The following is a 13,419-nucleotide window of genomic DNA, read 5'->3' as shown; positions in this document are numbered from 1 at the left end:
ACTATGCTCTTGTTTTTATGAAAATTGTAACACTTGTCCCCTATCTTAATTTCTACCAGCACTCAGTTGCTCAGAAATAAACAGATTTGTTCTCTAAACTTACTTGTCTGTAGGGGAGCATAGAGATAGAGACACTATTAGTTAAAATACAAGACACTGCTTGGAGAATGTAACTCTGATTTTCTTCCCCAAGACACTATTATGAGAAGTAAGTATATGGAACAAACTTTATATTTAGTTTTATGGTAGATATTCAGCTCTCACTAATCAAACCAGAAGGCCTCAATTGTACATGGAAGAATTTGGGATTTGAGGATATTTCTGAGGCAGACAATCCTATTTTCATTGCACCACAGTGTTAATTCTGCAAGATCAGGGCAGAAAACATAGATGGGAGAAGCTTTCTTTTTCAGACAGGTTTTTTTCTTCTTTTTAGTTACTCCACCCCCAGACCATACTTAAGTGTATGGGATTTATTCTTTACATGAGGATGCCTTTCACAGTAAAAAAGAACATGTTCTAGTATATCTTACAGACAAAGGTGAGTAGTTCCCTGAAAATGCAGAGAATTATTGTGTTTATGAATTTTGAGTTTTGGTGGAGATTCTTAGAAAATACAGTAATTGTTTCTAGCACATAGCAAACAGAAGAGCTGAGAAGTGAAAAAAACCAAGTTAAATAATTTCAGAGAAGTCCTTGGAAATTAAAAAAAAAACCACTAAACCCGGGGGAGAAAATAACTAGGAATTTCTTATAAACAGAAGTTTGAGAAATGGTTATTGTTCCTTGTTATATGTGTCATTGTTTTTCCAAGGGCTATAACTGACAGTTTTAACATTTTCCTGCATATGCAACTTAAAAAAACATTTCAAGGATGATAATCACCTTTTAGTTGTCAAAGAGACTTTAAAATAGTAACTTGAAAAAAGAAGCAGTGTGAATTAGTCAGTTGAAGCAGTTATCCCCCAAACTTCTAAAAAAATAAGTCTGTTTTCTTTTCGAAACATGACTATGACAATCTCAAATCCCTCAAAAGCCAAGAAAGTACTAATAAATTTAATTTACATGGAGTAAGCTGGACAGCTATTCTTGTTTCTATATATCTTTAAACAGACCTGCTTTTATGAATTGGGTTTTAGTTCTTTCTCACCAACAGTCAGAAAAAAACCCAAACCCCGAAAGTCAAAACCATCAATGACATTATTTCGTACTTCTGTTAGCTACAGCCCACAACATTACTTTGGGTACTTTAGAGATAAATACCTATAAGTATCTTCTGGATAGGTTTTTTGTACATAGTCCTGCAATTCCATCTGTGCCTTCTCCTGGAATTTTTCTATTTGGGTTGAACTGGTCAGACCAGGGTGATCTAAAGAAACAAAACATTTCTGTATGTCGATAGTTTCCCTATACATTTTGAAATAAATGTATTTATAAGACTCTCACATTTAATTTCAATGAAATATTTCTCTGGTATTGTGATGTTTAACATCCTAGCTGTATAAAGGTAAACATTTACTTCCTGGCTTCAGAATTAGCTTGTTCACTTTTCTCTCTAGAGCTGTGTGTATCCATAAGAAAGTGGACAAAGATTAAGCCTGTATGTGTGTACCAGGCAATGACATAGAATTTGTTTTTAGCTTTGCCTGTTTAAATGGTTGCCTCTGTGATTTGTTCTAACTAGGCTGGCTAAGCAGTATCTAGGGTTATTTTCTTGATAGATCAATGTCTTAATCTTCTCAAGTCTGTCTCATGTTTTAATTCCAGCTAGCTCAGCTCCTCAGACAGCCATGTTCTCAGAGCAAAAAAAAAGCAAACCCACAAAATATCACTTCTCTTAGTATGCCGAAATATCTTCACTCATGTGTCCAAACTGCTTGTCCCTTGAAATAGGAAAGAGCTACCTTGAGTTTGGATCATTTCTTGCTTTTCCAACTCAAAACCCCTAACAAACCTAACTCTAATGGGACAATCTCCCCCAAAAAATTCAAAAGAACATTTCAGGACACCAGTATCTTCTAATTAACTTTTATTACAAAGAGAAAAATAGTTACGAATGCAAAAAAAACCCAAGCAAACACACCAATAGCAGTATATCCTTTTACTTTGTATTCTGTTAAATACAAAGTAGTAAATACCTTTGAAATAAAGTAAATAATATGCATTTCTGAGCAAAACCTTCCCTTTTACTCAACCTGTCAGCAGTTTTAGATTAACCTTTGTGTGTCCTTGAAACATTTCCGTCTTTGCTGAAAAGACTGCCACTTCTAGTTTCTTTATCGTTCTAGAAAATCTTAAGGGTCTTCTTTGAGTAAATTTTCATATTTCAGAAACTGCTTTAGCTGTCTGCTGTCCTTTTTTAGTAACAAATGGAAGACAGCCTATTTACATTCAGTTTTTGAGATTTTATGGAAGTTTCATATACAATAGGTATTTCTGCTTATATTTCAGCTATTCCTCTTATAAGTATATTAAAAATACTAAAATTGAAGCAGATTTCTTTTTGTCACTCGGAAAATGCATTTCTTCTAATCCCCCTCACCATTTACCTCGCTAATATTGCTAGCACACATTCCAGATAATTTATTACTCATAGATTCTCACCTGAAGGTAACTTGAGAATCTAATCTTCTAGGATGAATATACAGGAAACACCTGATAGATTTGAACTGTAAATAACATGGATATGTTGCTCTGAAGTTATTTTAAGACACCTATTATGATAATCATTATGAAACAATAATTTTATCTGCAACAACTCCTCCTTGAGATGAGGAGTCTCATCTCAAGATATTAGTCTCATTTAAAAAATACTAAAGAATTTGCATATTAAGACTTATTATTTAAAAATATGATTACTAAATTCCTTACCAGGGCTAAAAAGGACTATAGCTTTAAGGTATGCATATTCATATCCATCAATATCAAGCTTGGCCATGCTGTTACAGAACTCCTGAAGTTTCCAGATGTGTTCCATGACTTGCTTTATTCTGTCGCCAGAAAGTTTATCTACAAAAAGATATTGCTTACTATTTCATCTGAGCTCAAGCATTTCTAATATATTAACAAATAAAGTTTTATAAACCAAGTCAATGATATTTGCAAGTCTTTTGCTGTCTTGGAACCACTTAACATATAAGAATGGCCTGAATTATTGTGAAAGCAAAGTGAATTTTTAAAGTCCGAGACAGACCCGGAGCTAGCAAACAATGTTAAGAACATTCTAGCAACAGAATGTTATCCTGTTGCCAGGACAGCATAATCTGCCACACCAAACCGTTTCCAGTGAAGTACTGTTCTGAGCAGAGATTCTGAAATGATGCTGCATTGTCCTAAAAATGGCTAGAGTGATTCTGGGAATGAACAGAAGCACAAAGCAAATACTAACGCGCTACCCTATTTTTAAATTCAAACATTATTGAATTAGCCTTTACAAAAGTGAATACAAGAACAGTAATGACAGTGCTACTTTCTCCTCTGTGCGTACTTTTAGGAGTGAACTTTTCATTAGCTATGGTAAATAGTCTTTTTCCCATCTGATAGGGTAAATGCACTGAAATACACGTACACAGATTCTTCCATCATTTGAAAGATCACATTCCTTATACTGGGTTCATAATCTATCTTAAAATTTCAATTTAAAAGATGTATTTTATTTATAGATCTGTTACAAGTGAGTGGTATTAGCTGCTAACCTAGGAAGGGAGAGATTTCTATTTTGGTTAATAGAAATCCTTATATTGGACTCCATATCTAAAACTAGTCAAGGAATAAAAACATTAGAGAATACATTAAGACCTTTTTAAAATATATAATTACTATTATCAAACTTCAGAAGTCAGTTTACAAGGGATAAAAGCCTTTCCTTGAAAAACATATTAGAAGAATTTTATTCCAGTCATAATCTCCAATGCTAGTATTTCAGGTAATTTTAATTTGAATATTTTATTTTTCTTTATACAGCTTATAGTGCATAGGATTGCTTAGACTCCATGTTGCTTAAACAGAATCTTTGACATAGTTTATTATGATTTGATCTATTTTCTGGAACTGCAATAAGAAGATTAAATGAATGGAAGAACCATTTTTTTCACAGTCTTGAAATAAGAATGAAAACATAATCTACATTTCTTAAATCATTAATTGTGATACAAATTTTTAGTTACTCGAGATGGATGAAGATAGACATAATGTAATGTTTTTATTTCTGTATTAAATGGGAAAATATGGTCTAGAAAAACTCAGGAAAAGCAATTTTAGAAAATTAGAATTCCAGAGTTTATAAGCAGCTTCATCACTAATAAATAAAGTTCTGAAATTTCTTTACTTTGTTTTGAATTTTGAAGGTATAATACAAATGTAACATGATAACTTTGCAGAATAGATAAATAACACTAATGATCCTCTTTCATTGGCTGGTTTCAGCTAACGCAGTATGAGTGTAAGTGCAGGGTCTAGAAAAAAAATATTTTTTTACAACATTGATGCATAAGAACAGAAGTGGAACCAGCTGTAACAGCCCTCCCACTTACTCCTCTCCACTGCTTGGAACAAAGGTGGAATACACAGTTCTGTGCAATGTGAAACAGATATAAAGCCTAACTTTGCATAGAACATCCAATATGCAGGTTTCCCTACTCATCTTTTCAACTCCAGGAAAGAGGCAGCACTCTGTTGTATTTTGGGACTGTCCAGGCTCTCTTAAATGAGAAAACAAACCAAAACAAACAAAAACCAACCAACAAAAACCCCCCCCAAAACCAAAACAAGAAACAACTCTATATTCATTATGAAAGCAATTAAAGCATAATATCCATTAAAGAATCAAATTTCAGTCTAATTTACTTTATCATGATGAAGCTAATAAAGTAGATTAAAGCTTGATTGTAGAACTGCAAAATATACAAAGAAGATAGCTGGAAAAATATTTAATATCCTTCAGGTCTGGAAAAACACATCTGTTTTACTCTCCTCAGTAAAAAACTATTTTCTAATTTTTTCTGTGTGCAAAATAATGACACCATAAAAAAGTATTTTTAAATGATACTAAATAGTATTCTATAACTGCTTTTAACGGACGTGTAAATTTAAAGTAGTTTTCATGTATTATGCTGTCTTTGCAGAGTTTTAAACTGGTAGCATTGTTTTCTTCCTCCTTTTAAAAGTAAATATTATTTTCATTCCAGTGAATCCTATTGATTGGAAGGTCTTTAAAGAATGAAAAAAAGCAAATATAACAGATTTTCATCCATTCAAGATATAATCATCATTATCAACAAACCAATGTTGAATTAAAAAATAAAATTACATACATCTTGTTAAGAATGTCAAGAAATGAGGTTGCTTAATGCTTCAAGGGCACTTCAAAATACATTAATCATTATTGCATTACAGTAGTATCCAAAACCATTATACATGCAATAATATGCTTGTTGTGATAATTGGCAAACACTGTGTTTTTACACCATAAAGAGGAGAAGGAAAGTTCCTGAAGGAAAAAGTCTGGTGTGGTTTGGAAGAGGATATCATTATTCTAGGAGGAAAAAACATACATCTGGATGGGAAGAAAACCCTCTGAGCACATCCAAGGAGTATTTTAGGATGAACTTTCTCTGTAATATCAGTCAGGCATAGAAGACCGCCTTGCCTCTATGGACACTTCTATCCCACAGATATCTCTGTGAGGACAGTGCAACAAAATTGTCAATCACCAGGGGAAAGGTAATTATGCAAGAGAAAGCTTCACCTTCTCCTGGTTCCTGGTGAACAATTTAGACACTGATGGGGAAACACCTTTGGCCAAAGTTATCCAAACATCCCTGTATTGTTAGCAGCACTGGTAACATACCTTCTTGTATGCTGTTCTGGAGGTGGTTGACAATTGCTCCCAGGATAGTGGACAGACTCATCACCTGTGCACACTGTGCCAGCCCTAAGGTAAACAGTTCATTCCAGCAGGCACGCACAAGGCTCGTATTACAGTCCTGCCTATAAACAGCAGAAAATCAAACAACACTAGGTAGTTTGCATGTCAGCTTGGTATTGCCCTATGTATAATTATGTTATGTATAACAATTCATAATAAGGATTAATCTGTTGCAAAACTTTTTGGTAACAGGCATATATTAGCATATTACAAGTATTTCAAGAAGCAAAAAGAAATTATAGACTATGAAACCATTTTGGTTTATCTGTGAAATGGTGCTCATCAGTTCTTTAGTAAGGTATCAAGCAAGCATTTAATTTCTACAAATTAATGCTTGCTTTTGATTTGGATTTAGTTTATGTACCCACAGTAACATCAGATATTGTAGTTACCCTCCCTTCTGCCATCTTCTATTTTATTCTTCAAAACAGGGAATATTGCATAGTCTTCACACATTTTAAAATATTAATTAAAAATGAAAAAATATTGTAACTAAAAAGTTCAAAATATCTGGAAGCATTCAGATGAGTGCTTAAATTCATTCAAAAGCAAACCATTCAAACGGAGTATGTCCATTTACCCAAGAGCTTGAAACGCAGGTATGGACCTAGCCCAGTGCATAGAGAGGAAAAGGAGTCGTGATGCTGACTCACAGATGTAGTGTACATTAAGGTACTCTGGCATCGGACTGGGCATTGTCAGCTGCAAAAAATAAAAGTACAGCACAACACATATAGTTCAGACATAAACTAGTTTTTATCATTGGTGAAATAACCAGCAAAAACATTCAAAGTACTCTCATAGTCCATCACAATCAACAGTGCGACAAGAAGTTGTCAAAGGAAAATTGTACTAAATAACTCATTACTACTGGCAAGGAATGTAAATTGGGAATATGAGACAAGAAATTATGTAGGAGCATATACATCTTAAGCATTAGTTTGTTTAGTCAGACATTTAAAGAAGCACCTACCTTAAATGTGACATGTGTATCTGTAAGTAGGGGTCCTTCCACTTCAATAATTGGTGTTGACTGATCTCTACTGATTACATGAATATTCCCTCCTCCTGTAGGATCCATCCCATCTGCCAAGTTATGAGCTGTTGTACCATCTGTGGTATTAAGTGCTTTAGCCAAAGTATCAAATGCCCTAAAATATAAGTAAACAATGAAAGAGTGCTTCCTTAGATCTTAAAAATTTCACAGTGCTCAAATTAAATGCTATAAAATATTTCAACTTAGAGGCAACATACACAAGAACTCTTTAGGATGACAGAAGGCCAGATGTTTCATTACAATTTGGTCCCTCTGTACTCTTTGGGCATTAATAAAACAAACAGATGTGGCCACATACTGCTGGTAAAAGATCTCCTCTATAAGGGAAGGATTTCATACTGTAAATCCTGCTCTGACAGTTTTATCCTAGTTTTGTACTAGTAAAGGGGCCTTGTGCTGTACTGGTTGTGGCTGGGATAGATTAATTTTCTTCACTGTAGCTAGTATGGGGCTGTATTTTGGATTTGTATTGAAAACAATGTTAATAATACAGAGATGTTTTTGTTATGCATAGCAGTGCTTGTGCTGTGTAAAGGCCTTTTCTGCTTCTTGTCCTCCCCCCAGTGAGGAAGCTGGGTGTGCATAAGAAGTTTGGATCTGACACATCCAGGACAGCTGACCCCAACTGATACAAGGATTATTCCATACTTTGTGATGTCACACTTATAAAAAGAAGGGAGGAGAAAGAGGAAGTGGGGGGATCTGAAGTGGTAGTATTTGTCTTTGGAAGTAACTGTTGCACATGCCCCAGCCGTGCCATCCTGGAGGTTGCTGAATCCCTGGCTGCCCATGGAAGGTAGTGAATTAATTTCTTTACATTGCTTGTGTGTGTGGCTTTTGCTTCACCTATTAAACTGTTTTTATCTCAACCCACAAGTTTTCTCACTTTTGCCCTTCTGATTGTATCACCAGTCCCACTGGACTGAGGGAGCAGCTGTGTGAGGCTTAGTTGTCTGCTGGGCATAAATCTCAACAGTCCTCTTGCACTTAGCATTTACTATTCCCCCTTCTCACAGATTCGGTGAGGATTACAGACCAGATGTATTCTGAAGAACAAAGTCCCTCTCCTTGTCCCCATCCTTGATCTCCAGCTTTTTGGAACAATGGAGAACAGTGTGGTTTTCTTCTAGACACTATGCCTGAATTTCCTTTCCCTTAAGATGAAATATAGGCAGGCATCCTGATCTCCCAGTATACATAGAGCCTTAAAAGCCTTATGACAGTAACACAAGAGAGGCTGGTCCCTGGTCTTCTTTATACTCAAGCTGTTGCTGGATCATTACCCAAAGAGATCACTGTAAATTCTCTTTGGATTAACAGAGCTTAAATGTAAAGAAGAATTTTGTGTTCCAATTTCATACCAGTGGACATTGTTATGGTATTGTGCTTCTTTGCCATTTTTTGTCAAGATGTTTTTTTGGGAGAGGTATTTTAATAATTATTTTTCTGCTTTAAAGAAGGAGTAAGAGGTTAACATAAGCTGACATTGCAGTGTCAAGTATCTTAAAATATTAATTCACTTCACTTGAAGAGTTCAAATGAAAGACTTAGCAGTCTTATTTAATAGAAATAAAGGAGCATTTTCCTTCTCTGGGTACAGTATCTTGTTTTTCTCATGTGTGGAACTATCCATTATACTTCCTTTAAACCCAGTCAGCCCAGATGGACATTAATTAATGTCCTTCTCACTCTCGTGCTTTCTCTCTCTCTCCCCAGAGAGGTGTTTTCCAGTCAGTGTAGTGGGCAGACTGGTCTGGTATTTCTTTACTGTCAGGGGCTTTTCTGTGTAAATCATTTTTCTTATACCTTTTGTTATTGATGTTGTGGCTATTACTGTTTCATTTTGCTGTTACTGTTTGTTTGCTAGTCTCATTGCTGTTCCCAGTAAACTGTTCCTATTTCAACCTGTGATCTCTGCCTTTTGTGCCTCTGACTGGAGACGGAGGGGGAGCAAGTAGCAGCATAATTTAAGTGTGAACATTAAATTGGAGAATACCATTCTTAAACCATGACAGTTAAGCTCCTCCTAAAAATCTTCTTTTTGAGAAACAGTGGACAATTTTGAGTCCAAGTATGTTGTCTTATTAACCTATACTGCTAAATTCAACCAATCTGCTTCCCCACACAAAAAACACAACCAAAAACACCCAACAAAAAAATCCCAGCCTTGCAAATCTCAAGCTGTGCTGGAAATTTTAATATTCCACGCTCCTTTTTCATATATTTTTCCTTAAGAAAAGAAAGACTTCAAACTCTTTCTAAATCTACATTACCAGGAGATTTTATGGCAGCACAATTTCAAAAATAAATCTGCTGTAATACAGACTCTTAAAGAGCAGGGCTTAGGGCACAAGCATTGCACAGGAGAAGCTTACATAAAATACATCTGTGAAATAAAATGGCACTGAAATGTTGCTATTCTCAGAGTCTTTCAGGGTCACAAACAAGTAATTGTTAATTTTTCTGAGAACCAAATCTGGTCTAGCTTTAGAATACTACACTTGTTACACAGGACACAGTTCTTCACAAGAGGGCAAGAGCCAAAACTGATTGCTAAAGAGCTGGTATTTTGTTTCAAAGTAGGGGCAGTCTGGCAATCTATACTGTGTCTCATGCAACAATGGCAAATTAATTTAATGAATGAGTACAAGGATACACCACATAGAACACAAATTACTAAATAAGGTGTAAATATGAAGGCATACCGTGTAATCTCACTTGCAGATTGCTCTTCTTGTTGAACTTCAGAAGTATCTCCATTATTTAGTGACTCACTGAGATTAGCAAGAGATGTTACAACATTTGCTAGTGTTCCTAAGGCACCCTGGCTTGTTTCAGCCTAAAAAGGAAGCACTGTTTTAGTAAATCAAAATTATAGTTAATATGTATAATTTCCCCCTCATTTTCAATCTTTTTATTCCTTTTCCCCTATGCACCTTTTCCTTCTTTCTGAATGCCAGGAAGAACAATGGTTCACAATTATCTTTAAATAGGATTTAAAGATAATTATCAATCCTAGTCACAGATGAGACATCATATTGAGAACTAACTGTAGGTGACCTTTTGCAGAAATATGCTTGCCAAAAGAAACCACAATCCTATTGATCAATTTATTATATCCATTCATACAGTTCTTCACACTTATCACAACCTTATCTTTTCAAGAGCAACAACTATTTGAGACTATGTGCAACAGCTGTTTGAGACTAGTAGATAAAGTAATCTGAACAAATTAATAGATATCTCAGAACTGAAAAGAGACAGTAATACCTTGGAATCAGCAGCTAGGAGGACTGTACCATCATCCCTGATCAAAGGTTGCTGAATATTCACGAGCATTCCTGGATCAAGAAGACCGGCTGACCTGTTCAAAAGCGTAAGGCATCTGATGATCAATAGTATTTTCCATTAATCAGAAGCATGTGTAACAACTCATGAGATCATAAAAGGAATTACCAGTTTTTAAATAAACAATTTAGTGAGGCTTACAGTTTATTTAACAGGACTTAAGTCTTTCTGAAACAGTTCCCAAAAAGTAGCTTGAAAGACAGAAAGACTGAAAGATCTTATAATTTCCAGTACAAAAACAACAACAAGAACTTCCCAAATGCATATCTTCTCATTTTCTTTTTGTTCTGGTTTGGTCTGCTTTAAGGAAAGCTGTTGTCGTCTCATGCTCTCAGAAGTCACCTGGTAGCTTTAGTTTTATATTAGACTTAGGAGGAAGGCATAACTCTGTATTCCGAGCAAGACACTGGCCAGCACTAAATAAAAGTCATAAAAATATTTTTTATATTCCAAAATATAGTCAGAAACAGTCACATAATTAAAGCCTGCATAAAATCTCTGCTGCCTTTACTTCCACTGTTTTTTGATCAAATATCCTCCCCCTCTCCTGTATCTAATTTAGGGAGACAGTGGAAAGTCTTTACAGTCAGCAAGAAGTTTACTTATGTGATGCTCCAAGTGCTGTAACATGACAGCAATGCACACAACACAGGTGCAAGGCTGCAGGACATTACAGTACAAGGGGTCCTACACTAACAGCTATCATTGTGAACAAGCACAGGCAGCAAATTATCATGCATTATGCAAATCTACATACTACATAAATAACAGAGTGGTTCTTAATGACTATAGTAGTGTTTATAGGTCTGTAATGGATCTGTAGCTCAAGGAAATTTTTAAGAAGCAAATGTCTCTGTGAGTACTTCTTTCAAACAAGAACACTGAAAAACAATTCTCCAAGAAACCTGCAGCCCAAACTTCCTAACTGCAGTGTCATTTGTTCAACAAGGAGTATGTATATGAAAAATTAAACACACTTCTTCCCTTATGAAAACTGAATAAAAATATCCAAATTTTTACATAGTTCTCAACCATTCATAAACTACAGTTCTAAAAATGTCATATATAACCTAGACTTTTTTTATTCTATTCCGAAAAGGAAAAAAAGAAATCTTGCCTTTGTTTGTAATGATGTGCATTTTCACACCCATTGCCTAAGGAGACACCTGAGAGTGCAGGAATTGCTGCAGCAGTAAGGTACAGGAACCACTTTGGAGTATCTTCCATATAGTAAAAGGAAGCTGCTGTTTTGCTGTTATTGAAACCAGTATTTGGGATGCGAATCAGCAGTCACTGAGTCTCCCTAACTAGTGTCTTTAGGAGAACGAAGCCTGAGTCTGCCATTTGCAGATCTGATTTCAGAGAAATGCTAACTCAAATGTATCACAGCATTAGCCTACATGCTTTCTGCTTGAATATCATTCAGTTGCTCTGCATTGTTCTGACCTGGCTGGACAAGAGCCAGCTCTGAACTGAAAACCACATACCTGTATGCAGACATAAAAACTTTCATGAGAAGCAGAACCTACATTGGCCTTGGTAATGGAAACAGATGATGTGTGCATTAAAGTTCTTTTCTGTTCCCTCTAAGAGCAGAGGGGAGAAAGAATATAGGTGTGATTGCAAAGTAATGTGCACAAATGACGTGAAAGAAGATACGTGGAACTGAGGTACTCACCGTGTCCCATCTTTATCTGCCACAAATGTTGGAGTTGCTATTAGAGGGCTTCGAAGATCTTTTCTTATATAGATTTTTTCAGTAGAAGCTGCACAGTTGGTTGGTTTTTCACGTTGCACATCAAAAGGCTTTCTTTCACTTTGAACCGCTACATAAAGATAGAAACATACAGATTTGAAAGGAAATATTTCAAATGAAAAATACAAAAAGTCAGTAAAATTCCTGCAGTTATGATAGTGTACCAGCTCAGTTAAAAACTGGAAATTTAATACCAAGAGGGAAGAAACGCAGGCTCCAATTTTACTATATCTGTGAGTATGTGTATTTTTACATATATTTTTAACTAAGAAGGTCAGAGATTAATCTTTTGCTTCAAGTTTTGCTGATCTGGAATGAAATATCGCTCTTTTTTTGGCATTTGATAAGATGGAAGATTCTACAGATTGTGTTTTCAATTTGTATTTTTTTTTACAGGCACAAGCTATATCTAAATGTTAGGCAGATTTCTATTCTGGATGACACAAAACGATGCAAACCCTGAAAAAGTCAAGAGAGGCAAGTTACCTGAGAGATGCAGGTAAACTCCTTGAGAGGATACCTTCTGCATAAAATACACTTCACTCACAGCCATTATTTCCTCCCAGTTAGGGAAGAGTGTTCCAAAACTAACCCTTTCATAATCTACATTTATACTTGAGAATTGAAACAAACTAAGTGCAGTCACTGAAGTGCCAAACAAGTGTAGGAAGTTTTTTAATGAAAAAAAAAGCAAGAAGCAATTTGTAACTTTTAAAGAAAGTGAAAAGTACATCTTTATAATATTAAAATATTATTATTAAACATATTACAGAAAGTTATCCTCACAACCAGCAAGAGTTACTTAGTTCCTGGTTTTATTTTTACTATTGCTGTTACTATTAGCAAAATTTAGGGGCTTCCGATTTGGCATATCAAATTTACTGACTTGGTGAATACATATAAATTAATCAGAGGCCTGACTCAAAGCCAGTGAAGTCAATAAACATATACCCAAATCATATTGGAAGAAGGAAGGTTTGCTATCTGGAACTGCAGCAGGTTTTTCTTGCACAAACATCTCATCTTATATTCAGCACATTGTGTGTAAAGCAGCAGAATCGTCACAACAGGTCTGGAGTTTCACAGTGCAAATACAACAATTATGTTCCTATTTACAGTTTAAAGTTTTGCTTCCCTTGAACTCAGTGGCTGGAACTAACCCTGCTTATATCGTATCACAAAACAACTTTGTAATTGTTTCACATAGTGCTAAATTGAAGAACACGTGATATAAACTGAAAACAAAAATATATTGAAACAAGTGTTTGGCTGCTAGCACTGGAAATGTATGAAATACTACATACAAACATGAAAGCATATTTTAAAACATAT

The 13,419-nt window shown here is 35.2% G+C and overlaps 1 protein-coding gene across 3 annotated transcripts in view; it reads right to left on the bottom strand.

Moving 5' to 3' along the window:
- The window catches only part of NR2C2 (nuclear receptor subfamily 2 group C member 2), a 37,798-nt gene that overhangs the window by 9,143 nt on the left and 15,236 nt on the right, over positions 1-13,419 (bottom strand). For all 3 annotated transcript variants that reach the window (XM_059480447.1, XM_059480445.1, XM_059480446.1), the window contains 8 exons: positions 12,010-12,157; positions 10,254-10,347; positions 9,689-9,822; positions 6,900-7,077; positions 6,507-6,628; positions 5,849-5,988; positions 2,872-3,009; positions 1,264-1,369 (listed from right to left, as the gene is read on the bottom strand). In XM_059480447.1, coding sequence (XP_059336430.1) covers positions 1,264-1,369; positions 2,872-3,009; positions 5,849-5,988; positions 6,507-6,628; positions 6,900-7,077; positions 9,689-9,822; positions 10,254-10,347; positions 12,010-12,157 — 1,060 coding nt within the window. The remainder of the gene's footprint in view (positions 1-1,263; positions 1,370-2,871; positions 3,010-5,848; positions 5,989-6,506; positions 6,629-6,899; positions 7,078-9,688; positions 9,823-10,253; positions 10,348-12,009; positions 12,158-13,419) is intronic.

This window comes from Ammospiza nelsoni, chromosome 11, assembly GCF_027579445.1.
Source record: "Ammospiza nelsoni isolate bAmmNel1 chromosome 11, bAmmNel1.pri, whole genome shotgun sequence".
Lineage (NCBI taxonomy): Eukaryota > Metazoa > Chordata > Aves > Passeriformes > Passerellidae > Ammospiza > Ammospiza nelsoni.
Note: the sequence above shows the minus strand (reverse complement) of the source record. Positions and strands in the feature narration are given on the sequence as shown.